Genomic DNA, 27,118 nt, shown 5'->3' on the forward strand with positions numbered 1-27,118 from the left:
CAGAACTATCTGAGACATGACTCTAATATCCTAACTTTATAACAACTTTATAACAGAGCAAAGAAAGTCTGTTGGTCTTAGAAAACAATTTAGAAATTTCCTGATAACACTTTTTATACTCTATTTTGAATGATGTATATTATTTGAGATTCTTCCATATTGTGTCCTGAATGATTTGATTCACAGTAACTACTTTCATGTTATCAAACTGATTTACATAGAAAACTGTAAATAAGAAATAAATAAGAAAAATACTTTGAAGATTCACATTTCTAAATTATTTACCTTAGACATTCAATCATTCGAGAAGCTATTTTTCTTCGACGCATCATGCTGAACACCCAAATGCGACTAATCCCACAGACAGCAGGCTCAGGACACGTTGAGCAGCACCAGGCTTTTTGCCGTTCAAATATGACTTTCTCTTTTTCTGAATTGACATCTGGGACTTTGTCTTCTATAACTCTATAGCCCTATAATTAAATTTAAAATACATTATGACAAAATATTTTAGTCAACACACATTTCATTTTGACCGAGCTAGGCTTACAAAGTAGTGTGTGTTAAAAATTTAAGAATATATTTTCATCTCTGCAATCTCCAGTTTTCTAGCATAAAAGGGCCACTGGATATAACCACTACATAATTATTATCTCCTCTGTTCCTAGAGCTCAATGGAACATTCCCCACCCCAACCCCCAAACTGTCTAATAAATTTAGAATAGGTACTAAGTTCTTAAGAATCTAGAAATTATTCCTTTTTTAAAAAAATCTTTCTTCGCAATCTTGTGAGAGTGTACCAGTCCAGTTGAGGATGTAGCAACTATAATGAGATAAGGCAGAGTATAAAAAAAAATAACTGAAGTCATAGAACATAGAAAAAATTGTTTTTCTTATTAAACTTTTTTCAAAGTACTGTCTAAGCGCACACACACACACACACACACACACACACACAGAGCACACCCCCCTCCCTCTACTAGCAGATGTATTTTCAGTAAAAATAGTGTTGAGGGGCGGCTATGTTTGAGGCAGAGTAGACAGAAAATGAATATGGAAACCAGGAAGACCTAGGTTCAAGTCCTGCCTCTGTCACATAATGGCTGTGCGTCTTGGCATTTTAAGCAACTCTTTAAGGTTTTAAGATACAGAGAAGGTACATACACCTGAGGGTCCCAAAAACAATGGAACACAGGTCCACTGCCTTTTCCTACTCCTATCCTTATCTTTACATTCAAAACATAAGCTGTATTCTAGGTCTGCAAAGAAAAAAAAGATGAAACACTAACTGCCCTCAAGATTATATTCTACAGAAAACACATTTGTAGATTAAACACAAGGTGATATAAGCAGTGGGAGTATAGCCCCAACACCTGGGACAGATCAGGCAAGGCTTCACAGATAAGGGGGGCCTGAGGTAAAAGTGTGATAAACAGCAAGTTCTTAATAAATGTTTTTGATTAAGGGCATTCTAGTCAATATTTACTAAAGCTAAGAGTTTAATAAACAAGTTTTATTACTTAAATAATATCTCGAAAATCTTGGAATTTTAGGTTAAAGTACAAAATATTCTGACATTTAACATAACGAAACCAAGATGGGATTGTTTCCTCATCCTATAATATTTTGCTACATAAGTGTTTTCCCCAACTTGATGTGATGCATTATTAAAATATTAAAGGAACAATGAAATATCATGTGGAATATAACTTAAACTAAAATGTCTAAGCAGACACCTTCTTGAAATATAACAGGTTTGTCTAAAATGTACTATTTAAAATAATCTATAAATTAGTCATTACACTGTAAATTACATATGATCAGTTTTTAGCAAATTACTCACCCACTGGATATGTTCTGCAATTAAGCAGCCAACAACTTTTTTGTCATTAGAAATAAACAGAAGAGTCTTAATTCTGGATGAGCACATAAGTGGAGCTTGTTGGAATCCCAAGTCATTATCTACCATCTCTCTAATTTCTTCAACCTGCCAAAGAGAGAAAAAAATTGTAAAACTTAGAAAGTCAGCATGGTGTACTAAAGCGTGCTGGGTTTGGAGTGAGGTCATCTGAGTTCAAAATTTGGCTCTACCTCTTACTACCTGTGTGACCTTCATAAATCTCTTAAGGAAGCAGAATTAACATTTGCTAGGTTGCTGCCCTTTAGGGAATCACAGAAGTTTTCCATCTTTCTTATAGCTGAAACCTTCCACATATGTTGTCTCTCCCATTAGAATTCAAGTTCCCTGAGAACTGAGCCTATTTTGCTTTTTTTTTTCCTATTTGTATCCTGGTACTTAGCACAGTTCTTTGCACATAGTAAATGCTTAATAAATGTTTTATTCAGTCAGTCAAACTACTTAATTTTTTCTGAGCCTAAGTCTTCTGATCTATAAAACAAAAGGATTAGACTAGATCAGTGTCAAACTCCAGGACCCACCAATGGGGGCAATAACCAGAATAAAATGCAATCAGGGAAAGTTAAACCAAATAAACAAAAATACAGTATGACACAGATAATGCTCATTTGTGATCTGTACGTCAGTATGCACCTGCAGGGACTGGTTTCTATTTTTGAGTTTGATACCAATGGACCAGATGATCTCTAAGTTTCCTTCCAACTCTGTATCAATGAATTTATGAACCTATATGAAGATACCACATGTATACAAAGGAATACTATATTGAATTCAGTAAGTCATGCATAATTGGAATAACTGTGATTTCACTGGTACTGGGGAAGCCCCTCTATTAATGCACCTAGAGAGATAAATGCCACCGTGAATAGAATGCCAGGCCTGCCTGGGGATAACAAGTTTTGAGTTCAAATCCAGATCAGACACTCACTAGTTGTGTGACAATGGGGAAGTCAACCTCTGCCTCATAATATCACCTACAAGGCTGCTGTGATGATCAAATGAGATAATTATTTGTTAAAGCACTTAGCATGGTAGGTGCTATAAAAGAACTATCACTATTTACTCAGTATTATTATTAGTCAGCAACTTCTCTGCAACTAAAAGCTAGAGTTCTTGACCTTTCTGTGTCACAATTTTGGCAATCTAGCGAAGCCTACAGACCCCTTCTCAGAATGCTTTAAAATGCATAAAATAACATACATAGGATTAATAAGGACCTTTCTGTGTCACAATTTTGGCAATCTAGCGAAGCCTACAGACCCCTTCTCAGAATGCTTTAAAATGCATAAAATAACATACATAGGATTAATAAGGAAATACTATGTTTAGTTATGTGAGAGGACTTGCAGTTCCGTTTCCCCATTCTGAATATCCTATTAGATTGTTATTTCTTCTTTATACTTTGTAACTAAGTTCAGTATTCTGGGGTTATTACTGCACTTTCTTAGTGAACCTCATGTATTATGTATGTTATCTAACAAAATTAGAGCCTCATTAGTAATAATTATGGTAATGGATTGAGGTTACTTTGTGCCGATTAGTTAGCATTAGTAAGTTTATGAGCTTGCCTTACCAACCAACGGTAAGGTGGGACAGGGGTTGGAGGTGGGCTTAGGATTATGATAAAAGAAATCTGTGAGCTTCTGCAATTTGCACTCCTCAGTCAGAGCCACTTTAGGTGCTCTGGGAGTGCCCTCCCTCAAGAAAGCACAATAAAGACTCCTCTGCTTTTACTGAGGCTCTACTAATTATCAGTAAGGGTCTTTATGTCCCACACAGGTGCCAAAATATTTAAAAAGCAAAAACCTCCTGCCATACTTAGAACACTGAAAGTGTAACTGACCTGCACATGGTCTCTGGGCTATAAACAAACATAGGCTTTCCATTTCTGTATTATGTATAACATGTCATTTGGTGCTTACTGCAATAGTCATACTTAAAAGAATGAAAAGGCTTGGAATATAATGAAATTTTTAGAAAGTCCTTTTTTTCTTGAGACAAGTGTGCATATGTACACACACAAACATACACAAACACACACACCAGCTTGAAATATCAAACCTAGTAAGCACAGTCTTGAAAGGCACATTGATAGACAGGGAGAGGTATGAATTAACTCAACTACTCTGGAATGCATTTGGAATTATGCTAAAAAATTGACTAAAATATCCATACTTTTAATGTGGAGATCCCACTTTAACCATATATCTCAAAGGGGTCAAATACAGACAGTTCTCATATGAACAAAAATATCCAAAGCAGCCCTTTTATGGTATCACAGAACAGAAACACTATAGGTGCCCATCAAGTAGCAAAATGCTGAAAAAAAGATGGCAAACAGGGGCGGCCAGGTAGCACAGCAAGTAAGAGCACCGGCTCCAGTGCTGAGAAGACCTGGAGATCAAATCCCGGGCTCAGACACTTAGCACCCACCCAGAAACACCTGGCCGTGTAACCTTGAGCAAGTTACTTAACCCCAATTGCTTAAAAAAAAAAAAAACTATAAAAAAAAAATATGGCAAACAAATGCAACAGAATATCAATACACAGAAATAATTAATATGAATTCAGAGAAGCATAGAAAGACATGAACTGATTAAGAGTAAAATAAGCATAACCAGGAAAACAATGCAGATAGGGCCTACAACAAGGTAAAGAGAAAGAAAAAAAGAAAACTCATTAACATGTTAATTATAATGGTCAAGGTTGGCCCAGGAAAAAAGTTGAGAAAATGTGAACAGAGCATATGCTTTCAGATGATCACATAGTGTATGCGCATGTGTATGTACATACACACATATATGTATATGCACATGTTCATATATACACATCACACATACATGTATACACACATGCACATACATATATAGACATACATATATTCCAATGTCCTGAATGGCTTTAATGAACTTCCTTTTTCTTTTTCTTCTAAAATTTTTGTTACAAAAGATGGCTCACTGGGTTGGGGGGAAGAGGAGATAAGAGGATTATATTTAGGAAGAAAGGTGATACAAGAACAGGAAGCATCAATAAAAAACAAAAACAAGGAGGTTACCCTGTATAACTTCCAAAGGTCCCTATAGTCTTCTAATTGGTTTCCCTGTCTCAAGTCCATCTTCCACTTTGCTCCCAAAGTGATTTTCCTAAAGTTCAAGTCTAAACATGTCAAACCCTGCCCACCCCCTCCCCACCTCAATAAATTCCAATGCCTCCTTATTATCTCTACGATTAAAAATCGATTAAAAAAATTGTTTGGCATATAAAGCCAAAGGTCCCATATGAACAACCCGGACCCTTTACTTTCCAATTTTTTTATGCTGAGAAATTGTTGCATTCAATAAAAGGGATGACTCCTACAACAAGCCAGGAAGGAAGGGGATCAAGGGTGCAGATGGAGGGCTTTAGTTTAGCCTTAGAGAGGAGAAAGGATACCAGGATACTTCTCATCATCTATGACCAGAAAAGAAGGGAAAGTATACAATGATCCTGAGAAGTTCTGAAGAAAAGAGGGGAGGAGCTACAGAAGCTCATGTCAGACAGCTTCTATCTTCTGCATGAGTGACTGGGGTAAGCACATGGCCTCAACTAGAAGAGTTGCTAGAGGGAGATATGGTCAAACAACCAGTAAACACAATCAGTGATCTCTTCAAAAAGAGAGGCAGAGAGAGAACAGTCAGAGTGAGTTCACAGCTCTTTTGCATCTGATAGATCATTTAGCTGCTTTAAGAAATTGGCAAAGAAGAGAGAAAAAAGTCAGTAAGCAGATGCATATACACCTAGTTATTATTATAAAACCACAAAGGAAACCAGATTGCCTATTCAACATTAAATTATAATGAAAATTTACCTTTTTAAGTGCATACTTTGGGTCTTCAGGAAGAACCATTATTATCTTTCCATCAGGGTATTCGGCTAAAATTCTTTCCTTTTTCCACCCCTAAACAAAACGGATACATTCATATACTTTATTCCACATTAGCCATTTGAAAAGAAAAAAGAAGCATTAATTTATCTGGAAATTTTCACCAATATTAATTATCGTATACGTTAGCATTTGGCTGTGAGGGTATGGCATAATTAGTCAGCCCATTTAAACACACAGAGTTAAGCACAATATAAGTTTAAGTTAAACTCTACTTATAGAAACATACCCTCCCACTTCCTGATATAGCTAAAATATCAATATATCATTTCCCAGTTCAAAATAATTCTGAAAGGTCTTAACTCACACTGCATGAAGCCCCTTAAGAGTTACTGGTCCCCCAATGTAAATTACCCTTCCCCAGATTCTTGTGAAAAGAACTCAACTCTTAAATTTATTTTGAACATGGTTACCTCCACAAACACACACTCATGGTTTTATGTCTGGCATGCGAAAGACCTCCAGGAGGTTTTAAATGAACTGATTTGCATGCAGTAGCCCAGTATGTAAGGTATAGTTTTTATTCTTATTGATCACAACTATCAAGAGTCACAAGAAGGAGACTATAAAAAATATAACTACCTTCTAAGAATCTAATGGGGAAGGAGGCTACGTTGTGTGTATCTGAAGTTTAACATACTCAAAAAAATAGAGGTAATTAATTCTTCTTCAGATCCACACTCGTGGTGATTAATGAGCAGAACCTGCATGAAAAAAAAAAACAAAAAGCCACTTAAATCTAGTAAGATGGGACTGAACCAGAGGTTAAAACTAGGAGCTTTGAAGTTCAAAATAAATACAGAAGGAATGAGCTGAATGGGTTGTTCCATTTGTCTTACCCAAGCAAAAAAGGCCTTTGGAGAAGCAATATTAGTACTTCCTATTAGAATAAACCATCATCTTCTTTCTGAGATCTGCGCTTTCTAAAAATGTTAAAGCTGAATGAAACCAACATAAAGGCAAATGGACTTAATATTTCATTTAATACTGTTGACAAAAGCTTAGAGTAATTTTATTATTTAATGAATTGGGATGCTATTTTTGTTATGTTGGTTAGAAAGATTCTGTTAACAAGACTTGATGATATGACCATTTGATCATACATGAAATTTCTGGGTAAACCCTAAGATTTCTTTGCTAACTCTAATAGCATCTGTAAGGGCTACTACACAAGTTAAGAGCCTGTAACTCTGCCTGGTATGCTATCCTCAAATTTTAATTAAAGGAAAAAAGAAAAAGCAGAAACAGTCTTCGGAGACTTTTTAAAAGAGGAAACTAAGTTACCTCACAATTTTACTTCTCTCTCTCTCAAAAAAAAAATATATATATATATACATATATATATCCCAATACAAGTAACAAAGAACCAGCAAATCAGAGGCATAGAGACTTCACTCTTTATAAATACAGCATTTTCATAAATAGCTTACTTAGGTTTTATGAATTTTGAAAACAAAGCTCATTTCCATCAAATAAAAGCTAAAGGTATTAAATTAAATTTTCACTTAATTAAACTATAAATTCTTTACTAAAGACCAATAATTTAAATAACTTTTTTTAAAATGCCATACTTCCTAAGTTATTTAAAGACCATCTAATCTGCACTTTTTTATTTGGTTCAATTGTTACCTCAATGTCATTCAACTGCTATTATATTTTTTGATATGCACTTAAAAAAAATAACATGAAAAAAATAACAAGTCCACATTTATTGAGAACTTCTTAAAACAATTTCATAGTTAAAATGCAGACCAAGATGAGTGTAAAGATGAAAAGAAAAAGAGTAAACCTTAGAGATCACTTAGCTCAAGCTTTTTCATTTATAATATATGTGAAAAATTAAGTCCAAATCCTTCGCAATGAATTTGAAGGGGCTATCCAAATTATTCTCTCATTAGGATCTTATACAGATTTAATGAAATAAATAAAAGGAAATCTTATCATATTGAGGTAAGACTTGTACTTATTTATATTTTAAGTACAATTTTTCCCTTTCCAGCTATCTGATATAAAGGCTTTTCATAAATGAAAAAAAGAAACAGAAAACAATTAATATACACTACCACCTATATGACCAACAGTTTTATTTGGGTTAAAGAATATTATACTATTGGGGCAGTTAGGTGGCGCAGTGAATAGAGCACTGGCCCTGGAGTCAGGAGGACTTGAGTTCAAATCTCTCCTCAGGCACTTAACACTTACTAGCTGTGTGACCTTGGGCAAGTCACTTAACACCAATTGCCCTGTCTTCCCCCCTCCAAAAAGGAAAAAAAAAATTGATCTCTGGGGTGGCTAGGTGGCACAGTGAATAGAACACTGGACCTGGAGTCTGGAAGACCTGAGTTCAAATCCTGCCTCAGACATTTAACACAAAAGACTAGCCATGTGACCTTGGGCAAGTCACTTAACCCCAACTGCCCTAACTTCTACCCTCAAAAAAGCAAAAAAAAAAAAAAAAAAGATTAAAATATTATTTATAATTAATTATAATTTTTAAAAACTAAAAAAAAAAACATTATCAAATAGATCAAAATAAAAGGCAAAAAATAACAAGGAGCTGATATGAAATTGCCAGCCTCTGCTCTAAAATTATCCTCTATTAGCTTTCTTTTCAAGCGATTAGTCACATATACATATTTACATACAACTACATAGAATGAATATTGACAGCTACCAACAATCTCTTGAAGTAGAACTGTAAGTTGAACTCTGCTATTCAAGATTATCTGGGGACAGTAAAGGATGAGAAGCAAGGATAACTCTGAAGGAGACACAGAGACATGGACGGAGACACACACGCACACACGCACACGCACACACACAGACTTTTAAAAGGTTATTTACAAGGACTATAACCATTTTAACACCTAATCTTAAACAAATTTATTTAGGGATTTTAAAATCACTGTCTCTGTTAAGGGAAAGGAGTGATAAATGATGTCAGAGTGTTTTAAAATGAAGAGAGTCCATGCCCCAAAGCCTAAATTTGAACAACACATACAGTGGCAACAATATAAAAACAACCTTGCAAGACTCTGGAGGTCGGACCGACGCAGTGACAAGGCACAAGCCCAGAGGACTGAAGAGGCGGGAGAGGCAGGTAGCGCCCTTAGAGTGCAGAGTGGCACACACGGTTTTGGGAACGTCCAAAGCAGAAACTTGTTTTGCCAGATAAAGTCTGTTTTGTGGGTTTGTTTTTCTTTTTATTGTTCAATGAGGGAAGGTGACTGTGGAAGGGAGAAATAACAAATGCTAATAAAAATAAATTTAAAAATAAAATAAAGGTAGCTAATAATTAGCACATTCTGGGGCAAAACCGGTTCACACAGTTTGGAATAATTGTATTATCATCTCTCCTTAAAATGTTTAGGGCTTCAGAAGTAAGATACTTTAAGCACTGGACATCTTAAACTCCATCATGTCTTATTTGCCAGCAGTATGCCAACTCACTGGTCATAATTATAGTCTAAAAATACGTGATCCTTAACACTCTGAGTACCCTTTTGAACTACTCCATAATCACTACATAAGCACAAAGGGGCCGTATGGGACTGATGGCAATATTTAATTTTTTGTTGCAGTGCACTGAACCAGAAGTAGCTCTATAAATATTATCAAAGAGCCAAATGATCAGGAAAGGAGGTAGGTCACACATGCAGAAGGAGAGGAGAATTAATTAACAGACCACCTGCATCTTTCTTTTGGAAATCACATTAAGTCAGAAAAATCTAACCAAAGCATCTACACAGAAAAGAGAACAAAGACCTGGGTTTGAGTCTCAGCTCTACAAGTTTCTACGTCTGTTGACTTGGGGAACTACATCATCCACTCTCCTAGGGACTCAATTTCCTAATTAAATTAGGGAGTTGGACCAAATGGCCTCTAAACCCTTCAATCTCTAGATCTATCAATCAATCAACAAACATTTATTAAGTGATTATTATATGTCAACCCCCGGGGGAAGGGTTACAAAGATACAGTATGATACAATCCATAATCTCAAAGAACTTTCATACTATATGATCCCTATGGAACAAAATATTTACAGGATATAAACAAGCATCTCACAAAAAGTTAAGGCATGGATAGATTGAGAGTTACATAGTTGGAAGAAATACAGATTCATCTAACTATCTGTTTTGAAGATAAGACAGAAGTTAATACATGAAAAAAGTACACTAAAACTGCCTGTTATAATGTCAACTGTAGCAGTTCTTAAATGTGTGTGTTATATGTATATATTTGGGTCAAACTAACTTTTTAAAAATGTAAATACCTAAACATCTCAAGCAATTAATTTTTTTTCCTTTGCTCTTTGAAGGGCAATTGAGGTTAAGTGACTTGCCCAAAGTTACACAGCTAGTAAGTGTGTCAAGTGTCTGTGGCGGAATTTGAACTCAGGTCCACCTAGCCGTGCCTCCCCCCTCCCCCCCCAGCAATTAATTTTTAAAAGGACTATGTTAGATATTTCTTCTGAGCAACTGTCTTAGAAAGCAGCCCACATATAATTTATCATAATAACCCAACCAGACTATTTTAAACTGTAAACTAAACTACCCAAAGACTAAATGATATTCCATTTAAAATCTGTAAGTACAACTATTAGAAAAAACTGATGAAATAAAATGGATCTTAATTCCTTTTTTTTTTTTTGGTCTTTTTAGAGGGGGAAAGGCAGAGCAATTGGGGTTAAGTGACTTGCCCAACGTCACACAGGTAAGAGTTTAGTGTCTGAGGCGAAATTTGAACTCAGGTCCTCCTGACTCCGGGGCTGGTGCTCTATTCACTTTGCCACCTAGCTGCCCCAGATCTTAATTTCTAATCTAGATTTCAATAACGGCCTAAAACAATCACTCAAGACTACCATGTGCTTAAAAATTATCATTCAGTTTTTACATTGCTATGATACTTATCCACTATAGCATTAGGTGTAAGAGAGTTTCGGGTCCTAATTTACCAGTCTCATTCCATGGGGTATGTTGATTCATATATGTAAGTTTTCTAAGAGAAGGAATATAATCAAAGCTGGAGTGGATCTTAGTTATGATCTAGCAGGCAGCCCAACTTTCATGGAAAGTGATGTCTAAAATAAGTGTCCCCTTTAACTAATACAAAACCTAAGATTAGGGTTCTTGACTACAGAACCAAATCACAGTTCTTTCTCTCCTTCTACTGAGGAAACATCAAGAAGAAAATCTGTCCTGTGCTTCAGAAAGTAAGAATTCTGACATTTTGCTCTTAAAAAAAATTAAGGGGGTGGCCAGGTAGCACAGTGTGTAAGAGCACCGGCCCCAGAGTCGGGATGACCTGGGATCGAATCCGGGCTCAGACACTCAGCACCACACCCAGAAATAACTGGCCGTGTAACCTTGAGCAAGTTACTTAACCCCAATTGCTTTTAAAAATAAATAAAAATTAAAAAAAATTTAAGACATAATACAAGTTCCTCAGAAAATACATGATACAATTCATAGTTCACCTTTCACTGATAACAATAAATCATTTTAGAATCATGTAATGTTAAAAGGTGGAGATAATTTATTCCAACCTTCTCATTTTGTAAATGAAGAAACTGAAGGATGCTAAACACCTTGCTCAACAGCATACAGTTCGTTAAATGATAGGGTCAAAATTCAACTTAGAAACCGAAGATTCTTTCAACTATCCCATGTTACTTTCTCTTGAATAAACAAACCAGAATGTCATATAAGTTAACTTAATCATCAAATATGAGTGCCTATATTTTATGGCACTGGTATCTTTATATTTTGAGTAACTGATTCTCTCTCTATTCATCTCTCTATGGCACTAACCTTTTGTGTTTCTGACCAGAATTTAAGAAATGCTATGTTAGGTCAAATCAATGATCCATCAAGCTCATTTTCTATCAGAAGAAGGGAAAGAAAATAATAATAGGGGGGTGGCTAGGTGGCACAGTGAATAGAGCACCAGCCCTGGAGTCAGGAGGACCTGAGTTCAAATCTGACCTCAGACACTTAACACTTGCTAGCTGTGTGACCTTGGGCAAGTCACTTAACCCCAACTGCCCTGTCTTCCCCCCTCCAAAAAGCAAAAAAGAAAAGAAAAATAGGATATTTGCAAGGTCATATTGAAAGGTAAGAAACAATAAGAAGAACTCACATTTCTATAGCACCAACTGCTTAGCTTACAATTCTTTCATGGCTCTATGATCCACAATTAATTACTATTTGTATGCTCTTAGCACTTTAAAGGAAGACAATAGTATCCAAGTTGAAGCAACGGGCTGAATATAATAAAACACAATCCAATGGGATAAATGTGAAATCTTATACCTGGGTATCAAAAAATACAGCTTCATTAAGTATAAGATAAAGGAGGTATAGTCCCATTAACAGTCTGACTGATAAAAAACTTAAGGATTTTAGTGGGCACAATACTGACTTAGTCATGCAATACAGCAGCCAAAATATGTTACTACACTGCACTAAGAAAAGTATGGTTTCAAGAAATAAGGAGGTGTCGGCCCCTCTTATCTGGTCAGTCCACAGTATTCAGGTCAGGGTGCTGGAGTTTAAGATGGATATTCATAAATCAATCAATCAACAAGGACTATATTAAGCACCTACTACATGCCAGACACTGCATTAGATATTGGGGATACAAGTACAAAGGATGAAAAAATCTTTACTCACAAGGAGCTTATATTCTAATGGGGGAAGTAAACAAGTACATATGTAACATAAATATAAAGTTAATCAATTAAATACATACAAATTAGTTTTTAAAAAAGGTAGTTTGGGAGAAAAGGCACTACCAGTTGAGGGGAGCAAGAAAAGCTTCACACATAAAATGTATCTGAGTTGCATCTTATGAGAGAAACACTCATAAAAGAAGAAAAGGAACAAGAGTCTGGGAGATAATTAGTACAAATCTAGAAAGAAAAGTGACAGTATATGAAGTAAGGAACAAAGAGAAGATCATTTTGGACCACAGAGGGAATTAGGGAGAGTAATGTCCAATGGGACTAGAAAGATACACTATAGGCTGCAGTTGGCCAAAGTGGGCAATACCACCCCATAAGGGGTGCTAGAATGACCCAAGGGGGCAATTGTAGCCTCGGTTGCAATTGGGGGAATTAAATAAAAATAAAGGAGGCAGTGGAAGCATAAAGAAAGAAGAGAATTCTGACAAAACATTCACATATGTTTCATCTATTTTGAAACACAGTTAAAGCTGTAGTGAGTACATTATTTTCTAAATACATGAAATATAAGTTATTACTGATCAGTGGTCAAGTCTACCGACAGGTCTCAACAAGCCTAGTGTTGCCAGGTGAGCATGTCATGCATTGTCAGGAAGTCCAGCATACATCGGCAGGAATATGTAATGATTTGCTTACAATATTCTACTACATGACACAATATTGCATCATCAAAATTTCAATGCAAGAAAAAACCCACAAATTTATAATATACTATTAAATTTAAGATGTCTTTTTTTAAAAAAGTCATTTTTTTTGAAATGACAAAGACTGCAAAAAAAAAAAGTTAAAGGGTTAAATAAAGAAAGTAGATTTCCTGGGGAGAATTGAGTAATTTCTTTTTAAAGGGGGAGATATGCCAAATAAGTTTGGGAACCTCTGGCATAGTAGGGTATTAAAAGCTAAAAAGAAGGGGAAACAAGGTAGTGCACTGGCCCTGAATTCAAATCTAGCCTGAGACACTTGACACTTACTAGCTGTGTGAGCTTGGGCAAGTCACTTAACCCCCATTGCCTTGCCTTACCCCTCAAAAAAAAAAAAGCTAAAAAGAAGAGTTTAAATTTTATCTTAGAAGGAACATGGTCAGATCTATGCTTAAAGAAAATTACTTTGGCAGCAACATATAGGGTGGATTTAAGTAGGACAGCTGAGGCAGGGAGATCAATTAAGAGACAGTTGAAATAATCCAGGCAAGGGATGATGAGGGTCTGACCTAAGGTAAATGCATCAGTGAAGAAAAGAGGTTAGATTCAAGAGATGTTATGAAGGTGGAAATGAGATGGCAAGATTTGGCAAGTGACTGTATAGATAGGATGAGTAGTGGAAAGAATCAAGGATGATGCCAAGATTATGGATCTGAGACAGTGAAAGGTTGGTGGTACTTTTAAGTAAAGTAGGGATGTTTGGAAGAGTGTAAGATTTAGAGAGAAGGATAATGAGTTCTTTTTCAGACACGAGTTTAAGATATCGCTGAGATATCCAGTTTGCTATGTCAAAAAGGCAAATGGTAATGCCTGCAGGACTGAAGCTACGGGGAGAAACTAGAGCTGGATGTAGGATTATGGGAGTGACTGGTAAAAAGATGATAGTTAGACTTATGGAAACTAACAAGGTTAGCATGAGAGGGAGAAAAGAGCCCAGGACAGGATCACCCAGAGGGAGGGAGCATGATGAAGATGATAAGCCAGTGAAGGAAACGGAGGAGTGAAGCAGACAAGTAGGAGGTCAACAAGACAGACTAGTACCAGAAAAAGGTAGAGAGGAGAGAGAGGGAGGTCAACAATGTCAAACCAAGCACAGAGGCAAGAAGGATTAAGGTGGAGAAAAGACCATGAGATCTGACAATTTATAGACAGCTAGTACCTTTGGAAAGATCATGCTGTTTCAAATAGCGATAAGTTAGACTGCAAAGCTGAAAGGTATGAAACTAGAGGCATTAAGTGCAGCCAACTTTTTAAAGGAATCCGGCTGGGAAAAAGAGGAGAGATAAGTGATGACAGGCTTAGTGGGCATTTTAAGGACAGCTTGACTTAGATGCATAGGCAGTAGGGAATCAACTGACAGGAGAGGTTGAAGTTTCAAGGAGGGGATGAATAAGGATTCAATCAACTGGAAAAGAAAGGGTGCAAAAGAGTTCAAAAAAGATAGTGAAAAAGGTCTTGATAGGTTTAAAGAGCTGGAAAGGACTTATTGAAGGAACTGGGAATAATTAACCTGGAAAAGACTGGCTGGGGAGTGGGGTGAGCAGGAGATGCCTTTGGGGATCTTAGTTTCTGGAAAACAGAAGCTATGTCTATTGTTTCTTTGCATCCTCCACAGTACCATGCACACAAGTACTTGTTAATATTAAAGATTTAAGGGAAGAAAAAGTTTAAACCAGGAGCTTCACAAAGAATCCAAATGCTCCTCTGATTAGTCACTAGAAAAACTAAAGGTGATTCTAGACACCTAGTGGGAGTCTGAGGTTACAGCTGAGACTGGGGATCAGGGACAAATATCTGATTTAGCCATGTGGTGCAAAGCTCAATCTGTCTGTAAGTCACCCTGAGCTCCTTTTCCTACAGGAACCAATATTTCCATATACTACGGAAGCTCCTAGGTCTCTGTCAAAAAGCACAGTCTCTCCTTGATGAAGGAGAAACTACCTCCTAAAGAATGTCCAAAAGTTTAGTCCAAATGTTTGTCTCCAAACAGAATCCAAAATCAGGAAGAGAGGATAAAGAAGTGAAGAAAGAAACGATTAGAAGACTTCAATAGAATGATTTCCAAAGAACCTTCCCAGCTCTAAAGTTGTATGATCTATGAAGTTGTTTTCACAGAAAGGGATGAGAGAACAGAAATTTAATGTTTCTGTAGGCCAGAAATAATTAGAAAAACTAAGAATGCTTACAGGTCTTAATTATATGCACATGATTTAAATATAATTGATCTCACAGGGGGGAAAAAAAGTCTATTTTAAGAGTACTTAAGATGTTTCTAGAGCAAATCTTTTTATATTTCAACAATCCATGATTTCACCAATGAAGAACAGTCATCTTCACACTTGAGTAAACAACAAGTCATTCTGGAGTGAGCTGCGCCAGTCCTCAGACTATAAACACAATCTGTTGACAGGGATATACCTGAAAACTTTTCTATTCATCTTGGTTTTAGCTTTAAGCTTTGCATAGAAAGAGTATTCACTATACTAACATAACCTTCAAAAACCCAAAGCCACCTAGACCTATAACACTATTGATACAATAAGTTAAGGGGGAGAAATTCTTATCACAAGAATATCGAACTTCATTCCCTTTTGAAGACTTATTATTGTACTCTCATCAGTATAATACCTATAATCATTACTCTGGAGGACTGATGGGGAAGACTGCTTGCCACATCTCAGAAGACAGACAACAGGTGAAAAAGGAGATTTTAAATGAGCAGATATGGACAATGTGTTAATTTGTTTGGCTTACCAATAAGGGCATGTTCTATGGGTTAAAAAAGGAGAAGAGTGGGGCGGCTAGGTGGCATAGTGAGTAAAGCATTGGCCCCGGAGTCAGAAGGACCCGAGTTCAGTTCTGGCCTCAGACACTTAACACCCACACACACACACAAAAACTAGCCGTGTAACCTTGGGCAAGTTACTTAACCCCAACTGTCTTCCAAAAAGGCAAAAAAAAAAAAAAAGAAGACTCCCTGGAAAGTGACAATTATATAAAAACAACAGCATAAAAATAATTGAATTATCCCTTTTAATTTATTTGGTATTTTAATACTCTTTAGTGTAACAAAAATACTGAGTAGTTTTTGAAAAGTATGTTACTTTTAACAAGGCTAATAAGGACAGAGCACTAAACTCCTTTTTTAGCATACTCCACACTTCAAGAAATACACAAATAGGCAAGGGAGAAGATAAAATAAAGACAAAATTATCCAAATCCACTTTGGTGTTATAGCTAAGAAATCAAAACTATGTGCTCCCCTCAGTACATTTTGGGCATCAATATTTTCACCTTCTTCCTAAAAACTAAAAAATTAGTTTTTATGAGATTTTTATTTTTCAGACTATACATATATATATGAAATGGAAAACATACTTATAACATAAAAAGTGAAGTAAGAATTTGGACCTCAGTGCAAAGGAAGACCATCTGCTAAACTCAATTCCTTCTCTCAAGGTTCAAAACAAAACCAAACAAAAAAATTATATTTGAAAAACAAACAAAAAAAACCCAACCCTTAGCTCTGTCCCATCAATTAAAAAAAGAAAAAGACAAAAAATCCTTGGGTTCTTTTTGGAGTCTCACCCTCCTCCCAAAAAATTGTAACTTATTTAAAAGGTCAATTTCATTCCTTTTTACATAAGACAATCAACTTAGTTATTAATAAATTATAGGAGATATGAAATAGCTATTACTAACTCCAATTCTTGGTCCATTCAACAAAATGTTTTAAAGCAAAATCTTTAATTCCGTTCTCAGAAATGTACTTAGTTTTTATCTCAATGAGAATCTGACATATTGCATTAGCGCTTGCATTTGATAATAAATGGCTTTAGCAGCGATTTAAATTATGTTGTTAAATACAAATTTTAAACTAAGTAAAATCAAGCAAAATATTTTCACTGAAAGTAAGCTATAATTAACTACATCACATATATGTGTGTATATAAATGCATATACACACATATACACCTACATACACACACACACACATATATATATATATATATATTTTTGCTTTGTTAGCAGTTTACAAAAAGGATTCTAGAACTGAGAAGTTCCATGGTAAAATATTTTGTTGAAGAATACTGATATAAGCAAATTGGAAAAAGGCAGATTTCAAGAAATAAATACGTATCTTTCAACAGATTTTCTGCATATATGAATCTTAAATTTTGCTTATCCTATTTGAGGAGAAAAATGTTAGAAGCAGAGACAGTTTTAAGTAACTTTACTATCTTAGATAAAGGTGAAAATTTTATAGGAGGGAGAAAATTGGTTGACTGAAATAATGATAACAGATCTTTTTAATTTAAGGTAAAATGGCTCTAACTTGGGCCAGAGTAAAAACTTTTGAATGCCTATATGAAATGAGTTGGTGATCTCAGTTCAGAAATCCTGGAGGTCTTGTCTATGTGAGTGTACAGTACTGAAGGTAACATGTATGTAAATATGGATTCCAGTTTGTATTTCAGATTATGTGGGAACAGCTTTGGTATAAAATCGCTATTTTCACAAGATATCTAAAATAATTTAAAATTGTTGAAAAGTTTACTACATTAAACTCAAATGTCAAAAATTACCCAATAGACCTAACATGCATATAAATAAAAGAAAAAAATACACAATTCCCTTATCCTTATACTACTAAAAAGGAAAAAAATAGGAACTTAAAACTACTTTTTTTAAAGTAAGGCTTCAGATTTAAACTACTAGAAAACTATTTTTCTACAGAGTACTCTCTTATAAAGGCCAAAGAGAAATAAAAATTTGAAAATCATCTAGATGTCATTTTTCAGAATACTACTATATAATTATAAGATACAAAGTTGTTCCAAGTCCTTGGACTATTAAGCACTTCAGAATTTTTATATCTTTCTAAGCTCATCTAAAAACTAAGAACTGTCCAGGTGGAACAACATTATTTCTTAGAAGCCCTGAACAAAAGCAATAAAAATGTTTGTTTAAAACAAAAACTCCACCAATACTAACTGATCAACATTAAATAGTTAAAAAAAAGATTTTTCGTAAAAAAAAAAAAGCCAGTTTATTCCAGAAATAATGTTTTATTTTATAAAACTGTAACTAGAAAATATGTAAAGCATTATTTTAAAAACCATTCAAGAATTAATTTTTTTGAGAACCATTTCACTAAAAAATCTGGCCATTTACCCTTAAAGAACCATAAAATTCTCTTACCACATATTTTACAGCACTAATAAACTGGTTGTGGAATAGCAAATGTTGTGTCTCATCTTCCGGATTTGAAGCAGTATAAAGCATCCCACAAATATTACAGGAAACTGCTCCAAATCTTTTCTGTCCTGCATCCTAGGAAAAACACAATATATTACTCAAGCATTTCTGAAAACTGAACACAATTCATAAATCCAAATATAAACTATATGCAAGATGAAATGTGGAGAGAAAAATCTGTAATGTCAAAACTAGACTCCAAATTTAAAGAGTAATTTGAAAACTATCTAATGAATTAACTAGCAGTTGTTATGTTTAACATGTGTGAAATTTTGTACACAAAGAAAACCAGTTTTAAAAATATGACTGATCTCTCATTATACAGAATCCTGTAACAATTTAAATGAAAAAGTACACATAAAAATTTTAGGGTTTCATCATCATTAAGCTTTATTATATTTTAAGTCCAAATATTTTGTAATGATGAGAATGTTTCCTGAAAGTTTTAAGCACATGTGCAGTGCAAAAAATTACAATCAAAAGAATAATTTTACTACCATATTATGGATTTTCCATAGAAAATATTTGAAACTTACTCCTTTTTAATATTTCTTATTTAAAGGAACCTGTATGGAACAGAAAATGATAAATGCTGGAGGGGATGTGGTGCAGTTGTGAATTGGTTCAACCATTCTGTAGACCAATATGGAGCTATGCCCAAAGGGCTATAAAACTGTACATACCTTTTGACCCTGCAGAACCACTACTAAGTCTGTATCCCAAAGAGATCAAAGAAAAAGGAAAAGGACTTATATGTACAAAAATGCTGATAGAGCTCTTTATGTGCTGGCAAAGAACTGGAAATTGCAGGGATGCCCATCAATTGGGGAACGGCTGAATAAGTTGCAATATATGATTGTGATGGAATACTACTGTGCTGTAAGAAATGATGAGTAGGATGGTTTCAGAAAAACCTAGGAAGACCTATATAAAACAATGCAGAATGAAGGGAGCAGAACCGGGAGATCAATGTACACCACAACTGTAACAGGGGTTAACTGTGAAAGACTTAGCTACTCTGATCATTACGATGATCCAAGATATTTCCAAAGGATTCGTTATGAAAAATGTTAGCCACCTCCAGACACAGATTTAATGAACTCTGAGTGCAAACTGAAGTATAATTTTCTCACTTTATTTTTCTTGCCTTTTCTTTTCCAACAAGTCTAATATGAAAATGTTTTCCATGATTTCACATACATAACTGATATACTGCTTAACTTCTCAATGGGTGGGGGAAGGACAGGAGAGACAGAATGTGGAACTCAAATTTCTTTTTAAAAGAATGCTAAAAATAAATAATTTTTTAAAAAAGTGATGAAGAAAAAAATTATATTGAAAGAAAACTATATATTCAACAGTTTTCCCATGGAAATTATACTATTCTGATATCACCAGAAAAAACTTTCATTAAATATATAAATTAATTAATCAATGAGCATTTATTAATTCTTTGTACTTTTATCACCTGGACCTACAACAGTGCCTGGTAACAGGTACATATTTGTTGATTGGCTGATTGAAACAATCCCTACTCACAAGGGAATTCACATTCTAAGGGGGAAATATCAAGTAAAGTATATTAAAAATACATATAGCATAAGATAAAGTGAATAAAAACAAATATATGCAAAGTACTTAAATACAAGTTAATCTGAGAGACAAGACAACAGCAAGTTGAGAGATCAGAAAAGGCTCCATACTGATGATGGTGAATGATTCTCATCTTAAAGGAAAAGTGAGACTCTGAGATGGAGTAAGGAGGAAGTGAATTCTAGGCAAAGAGAATGGCCAATGAAGACACGGAGATAAGAAACAGAGAGCCCTCTGCAAGACAAAGACAAAAGTCAATTTGGCTGGATCAAAGAAAGGCTGTAAAGACAGGGTGTACAGGGCTTGAAAAGTTAAGCAGAGGAGTTTGTATTTTATTTCAGAAGCATCAGGAAACACTGGAGTTGAATGAGATTTGACTAACAATTAAATGACAAATCTTACACAATGGAAAGATGCAGGGCCTTTGACAAAAGCAGGGAAGTTTCAAAGAGGGAAGGGTGTGGAAGAAAAAATAATGAGTTCAGTATTAGATATATTAAGCCTAAGATACTTCTAATATAGCGCTTACTACATACCCAGGCTCTGTGTTAAGTACTGGGAATACAAATACAAGCAAACATAGTCCCTGCCCTCAAAAAGTTTACATTTACATTCTTCTTGGGGAATAACATAGAGAAAGAGCTGGAGGGGAACCAGGGGATACAGAAAATAGTTGGTGTACAGCACAGTGTAGCAATAGCTGGGAAGTGGTATGGAAACCTAGTTCTGGGCAATATAAGGTGAAAGCTCATTTAGCATTATTTTCATTTTTAACCAATGAAAAGATGAGGCAGAAAAACTCATACATACTCAGATTGTTCACATGGTCCATTGTGGAATACAAATCATTACATACTAAATTTTTTACTGCCCTCTTTAATCCTATCAGATAAATTTCAATGACAAAATCAAGATGACAAAAAAGTAAAGTAATATACATTGGAGGGAATATAAGGAAACAAATACATTAACGCATGGTTAATGGAACTGTGAAATGGCCCGGCTATTCAGGATAGCAATTTCAAACAACGTCTAAAAATTCACTGAACTGTGCATAACCTTTTACTAAGCAGTAGTATTACTAGGCCTATACCATAAAAAAGATCAAATTTTTTAAAAAAGGACACATATATACAAAAATATTTATAGCAGTGCTTCTCTGGTGGCAAAAATTTGGACAATAAAGGAATGCCCATAAAATAGGAAAAGGTTGAACAAATTATGATACATGAATGCAAAAAAATATTACAGTGTTATAAAAAATGATGAAAGGGAAGACTGATAAACTTTACAAGTCTTATTTGAACCGATACAATTAAAGGGGCAGAAGCAGAATAAAAAATTTATATAATAGTATTATAAAGACAAACAATGTTAAAAGACTTAATTAAGAACTTCAAACAGTTCACATTTCCAAAAGACTAATGATTAAACATGCTATCCACTTCCTGAAAGGTAATAACACTTAAGGTGCAAAATGAGACATCTATTTTTTCAACACGGCCAATGCATGAGTTTATTTAGCTTTTTCATGCATATTTGTTACAGTTTTATTTTCCTTTTTTTTTTTTTTTCAATGAGAGAGGGAGGTAAGTCAAGAGAGAAAATAGGTTTGTTACCTAAAAAAAAAAAGGAAAATTTTTAAAAGAATCAATAAAGTAAGTTTTTATTGGGGGCGGCTAGGTGGCGCAGTGAACAGAACACCAGCCCTGGAATCAGGAGGACCTGGGTTCAAATGCGACTTCAGACACTTAACACAAAAACTAGCTGTGTCACCTCAGGCAAGTCACTTAACCCCAATTGCCCTGCCTTCTCCCCTCCAAAAAGCAAAAAAAAAGACATAGGGAGATCCAGTCTCTCCCACCCCCCCAAAAAAGTTTTTATTTTTTAAAAAACCAACCATATCTGAAAATGTATTTATTGTTATAAGGGTTGGCTGGGAAGGTATAAAGGTATAGCTAGAAATTACTAACATAGAAAAAGGCAACAAAATTTTAAAATAACTTACTATGATCAACTGCTTATCACCATCCTTCTCTGCTTCTTTTAGTTTTAAATCTTTTGAAATCTTTATTTCCCAAGGGGAATTGCACTTTGTTGATGATGAATGGTTTGGCAAACTCACCCTTCAAATTTAAAAAACAGATTATATTTAATTACATCACAATTCCAGGTAATTACAAACATTTTTTAAACAATGTAGCATTTACTATGGTGTTCATTATTAAATAATGAATTCTAAGGAAAAAAGATTTTTCCAGAAAAATTAGTAACCCTGAATGAGCATGCTAATTAAGAACCCAAAAATGAGTAGACTACCTACTATGGATTTTCTAATCTTGTAAATCTTTTGCTTTATACTTATTTACTCTTTATTAATACATGAGATAATCTTCCAAAGTATACATATATTAACATACACTTAAAGCATAAAAATAAATCTGCTATAAAAACTGGAAAAAAATTCTATAAAATTGCAATACTTTTTATATTTTGAGAATTTTTTTCCCATTTTCATTAATGTGATCAAATATATTAACTAATAATAACCTAAAACATGCCTTTTTAAATAATTGAACATATGGCTTAAATGAAGCAGGGAGATGCTGGTTAAGAAACTCCCTCTACCAATGCAGATCAACAAGTCTTCTGAAACTTAGCACGGGCCCTGGAGTCAGGAGGACCTGAGTTCAAATTCGGCCTCAGACACTTAACACAAAAACTAGCCGTGTGACCTTGGGCAAGTCACTTAACCCCAATTGCCCTCCAAAAAAGCAAAAAAAAAAGTTACTTTTAACACTGTAAAATTAAGTGACTTGCTAAATATCACACAGCCAATCTGAATGGAGTCTTGAATACAAGTCTTCCTTGCTCTAAAATCAGTCCATGATAATATAATCTCTCATCATCTTAGCTTCAACTTCCTTTTTTAAACTTGATTTTTCATTTATCTAACTTGTCAATTTGCTAGAAGTGTTTTCCTATCAAATACTACTTTTTTTCTACAGGAATTTACATAGAAAAACAAAACAAGATAAAATGTCTCATCGAATAAGCTAAATGGTAATTTAAACTTTAGGAAAGGCAGAATGGTGTCAACTGGAAAACAGGTTTGGATCAGTTTCTCCCCTAAGGATTACCAAATTATAGGTTTAGAGTAGGAGAGTTGCTCAATTTTTCCCTTTTATTTGATTCTCTAATGCATTCTTCAATACATAACACAATGATTTATCAAATTTTAAACCAATCAAGAAAGGCAACAAAGTAATGGCATAGTAGATAAAAAGCTAGTTCTAGTCAAGAAAGAGTTGATTCACATCCCACCTTTAATAAATACTGGCTCTACAAACCCAGGTTAATCATAGGTTAACTTTGTGAACCCCTTTACTTTGTCAGTGACCTAATAAGACTAAGATACAAAGCAGCTATCAATCTCCACTGGTGAAGGGAAATTACGAGGAGTTCCCTATACTAGTAAAATAAAAAAATTTAGTTGTGTATATAGGACACATTCCTCTACCACCCCAAAATTTCAATTTACCACAAATATCTTAAGAATTCATCTTTTCATCTAGATAAAGGTCAATACCATACCTGTTATCACTGGTCTTAGATATTTGGTTATTAAAAGTGCTTATCAGCTGCTTAGGAGTTATATCTGTAATTTAATAATAAAAAAAGATCAAATTTCAAGCTATATAACTGGTCAAACTTTACCACATAAAGTCAAAATATAACATAAAAATGTATTACTATTTAATAAATTCATTTAATAAAAAACAATTAGATTCTCCTCCTCCCTACTTAGAGCCAATAAAATTATACTTGTTTTATACACTGTGAATTTCAACCATGGAACAAAGGGTAATTAATACAAGATTTTAATCCCAAAATAAAATATTTTTACTATTATTTACTTATCAAGGTGTTTAATACATACTTTTACATGATGATGCACTATCAGTGGAATTATAACCTGGTCTAGTCATTCTGGAAATCAATTTAGAATTATACTCCAAAAATTACTTAATTGAGCAAGTCCTTTGATCTACTGATAACTCTAGGTAGGTCCATACCCCCAAATAAAGAGGAAAAGAGTATATAATTACCAAAAAAACCTTATAGCAGTTCCTTTTGTTGTAGTAAAGAAATGAAAACTAAGTGGGTACACCTATTACCCAGGGAATGGTTAGACAAATTATGATATATGAATGTAATAGAATACTATTGTGCAATAAGAAACAAAGACTTGTTTCAGAAAAATCTGGGAAGACTGATGAATTGATAAAGAGTAGAATTTTTTTTTCACTTAATAGTATTTTTTCCAACTACATATAAAGATAGTTTTCAAAATTCACTTTTATAAGATTCTGAGTTGCAAATTTTTCTTCCCCACCAAGATAACAAGCAATCTGATATAGGCTGTACATGTACTTCCACATTTTTCTTCATGTAAAAGAATCAGAATAAAAGGGAAAAACCACGAGAAAGAAAAAAAAGGGAGAGAAAACAGTATGCTTTGATCTACATTCAGACTCCATTGTTCTTTCTCTGGATGTGGACAGCATTTTCCATCATGAGTGCCTTGGAATTGTCTTAGATCATTGCACTGCTGAGAAGAGCTAAGTATACCATAGTTGATCATCACACAATGTTGCTGTTATTGTATACAATGTTCTCCTGGTTCTGGCTCACTGATGAAGAGTAAAGTAAGCAGAACGAGAGTCAATACTGCAAAAATGAACTATTCTCGGGCAGCTAAGTGGTGCAGTGAGTAAAGTGACGGCCCCAGAGTCAGGAGGACCTGAGTTTGGTTCCGGCCTAAGACACTTACCACCCACACACACACACACCAAAAAAGAAACAAACTAGTCATGTAACCTTGGGCAAGTTACTTAACCCCAATTGCCCTCCAAAAGGTCAAAAAAACTATTCTGAAAGATAACTGTGGTCAATGTAATAATCAACTATTACTCTAGAAGCCTGATAATGAAAAATGTAGCCAATTCATAACAAACTTGTGAAATAAACACATTTTTGGACATGGCCAACGTGGGAATTTGCTTTGCTTAACTATACCTATATAATAGAAGAGATTTTGCATTTCTTCCCCCAGAGGGGGGAGGGAAGTGGTACAAAGAGAAATAAAATATTTTTTATTTATTAAAAAAATGGCAATGGGAGGTATAAGAGAAACAAGGATATTTAAGTCATTAAAAATACCAAAAAACTAAACTAAAAGGCTACACAAGTTCAGTTTTATATACAATCTCTTTTTTCTATTCTATGTATAATGAAATGTATTCATGTTCATTATATTTAAGTTTACAATTTAAAAAAAAAACCTATCTACTGAACCGATGTACCAATTTTTGGATTTACTCTTCTTTTTATGAGAACACATCAAGAAAGATGAGAGAGAAACATAACTGCAACTGCCTAGTCTTATCTTTATTTCCTTCAGCAGAATGATAATCATAAATTTCTCTTTATCTGCCAATACAGTCAAGAAAACAATGACCAAATGGCTCAAATAAAATTATTTTATCAAGGGCTATAGGTTTCATCAAGACTACAAGTATTTTATAAGATGTGATACATGTTTGTAAGATAAAAGTTGAATAGATGGCAACATTTCTTAAAAAGTTCAAGAACCTAATACTGAGCAGTGTCAATCAAACAGAATTTTAGTAACTGAAGGTTACAACTGAGGATAGTAATTAACGAAAGACAACAAAGTCCTTGTATTCTTGAATACTCTATAGTTGCTACTGACTAGCTTTAAGAGTATTAATCAATTCTTGAAAATGTGAGTTATGGGTATTCTGAAATAAAAACAAAATAAAAAGTCACTATAGAGACTATAAGAGAGAGCTCTAAGAATCAAGAATAAATGAGTTATATTAGAACTCTTTAAACAAAACCAAATCACCAGGTTCTAGAATGTAAAGGAATAGATAATATGTTTAATCTCCTGGAAAATTTAAAGAAAGGCTGCACTTTATCTAAAAATAACTTCTAAGTCTAAAAGATTTGAACAATGCTTGGTGAAATGAACAGTTATTATGGAGGGAGACTTTTTTCTTATTCTGGCAAAGTATCTCTGAACCTTGACAAATTCAAGTAACTTAATTTCAAAGCATTACCTGGAGATTTATTTTCTCCTGTATCATTTTTGGCTTGATTAAGAAGAGGCGGCACTGGTGCAGCATTTTTCATTGGAGTGTTTTCTGGGCTAGATTCCAAATATAAGCTGAAACTCTGAACATACACAATTCAAAATTTTAATACATTTTGAATCAAATCATTTCTCCCTCTTCATTAATTTCTGTCCCCTAGCCCAATTACTAGATGATAAAACTGATTAAGAGTACGTAAAGAGAAAATTATGTTTTATATTCAGAAAAAACTTTACTTACTAATATTAAGAAGCTCCCTCAAAAATACATGGTTCATGAGTTATTCTTACCTTAATAAACTACAAATTAAGACAACCGATTCATTCAAAAATTATCATCCCTACAAAAATTCAGCACAGCCTACAAAATTTGCTTCAACTCTGGCCAATGTTACCTTTTCCCAACTATCACTTCCTCTTTCTTCTATTGTACAAATGACAAGGGACAGCATTTGAAATAACCAAGTGATTCGGTGTAGACTGGGCAAGACTGAATGAGCTAGCATTAGAAGTTAAAAGGCTGACTTAATCAGTCCTTATTATTATTAAGAAAGCAGCTTGTCTCTGGTATTTTTTACTTTCCCATCCTTGCTAATGCCAGCACACCCCATTCCTATCCTCTTTCTACCTATATTTATGTGCCAGTCTTGCTTCTATCTAGCTAAGGTACTACTACGGAGAAAGATGATTCTGATTAAAATCTCAGTTATGACACTTCATAGCTATGTGACTTTGGGAAACTGGCAACGCTCTTTGAGACCCTTTCCTTTTCTGTAAAATGTAAAGTAATGCTTATACAGAA

General features: G+C 34.4%; 1 protein-coding gene across 7 annotated transcripts in view; it reads right to left on the bottom strand.

The window, feature by feature from the left end:
* ESCO1 (establishment of sister chromatid cohesion N-acetyltransferase 1) overlaps positions 1-27,118 on the bottom strand; it is a 96,981-nt gene that overhangs the window by 47,950 nt on the left and 21,913 nt on the right. For 5 of the 7 annotated variants that reach the window (XM_069099756.1, XM_069099754.1, XM_069099752.1 and 2 more), the window contains exons 6-12: positions 26,285-26,399; positions 23,733-23,796; positions 22,147-22,264; positions 18,489-18,620; positions 5,766-5,855; positions 1,844-1,987; positions 286-473 (exon numbers count right to left, since the gene is read on the bottom strand). In XM_069099756.1, the coding sequence (XP_068955857.1) occupies positions 286-473; positions 1,844-1,987; positions 5,766-5,855; positions 18,489-18,620; positions 22,147-22,264; positions 23,733-23,796; positions 26,285-26,399 (851 nt within the window). Of the gene's footprint in view, positions 1-285; positions 474-1,843; positions 1,988-5,765; positions 5,856-6,422; positions 6,545-8,864; positions 9,068-18,488; positions 18,621-22,146; positions 22,265-23,732; positions 23,797-26,284; positions 26,400-27,118 lie in introns of those variants that run through there. The other 2 variants (XR_011170609.1, XR_011170610.1) reach the window with 2 other exon arrangements.

The sequence above is a fragment of the Petaurus breviceps genome, unplaced genomic scaffold (genome assembly GCF_028583685.1).
Source record: "Petaurus breviceps papuanus isolate PSGF00001 unplaced genomic scaffold, PetGlider_PUasm1.0 38, whole genome shotgun sequence".
Lineage (NCBI taxonomy): Eukaryota > Metazoa > Chordata > Mammalia > Diprotodontia > Petauridae > Petaurus > Petaurus breviceps.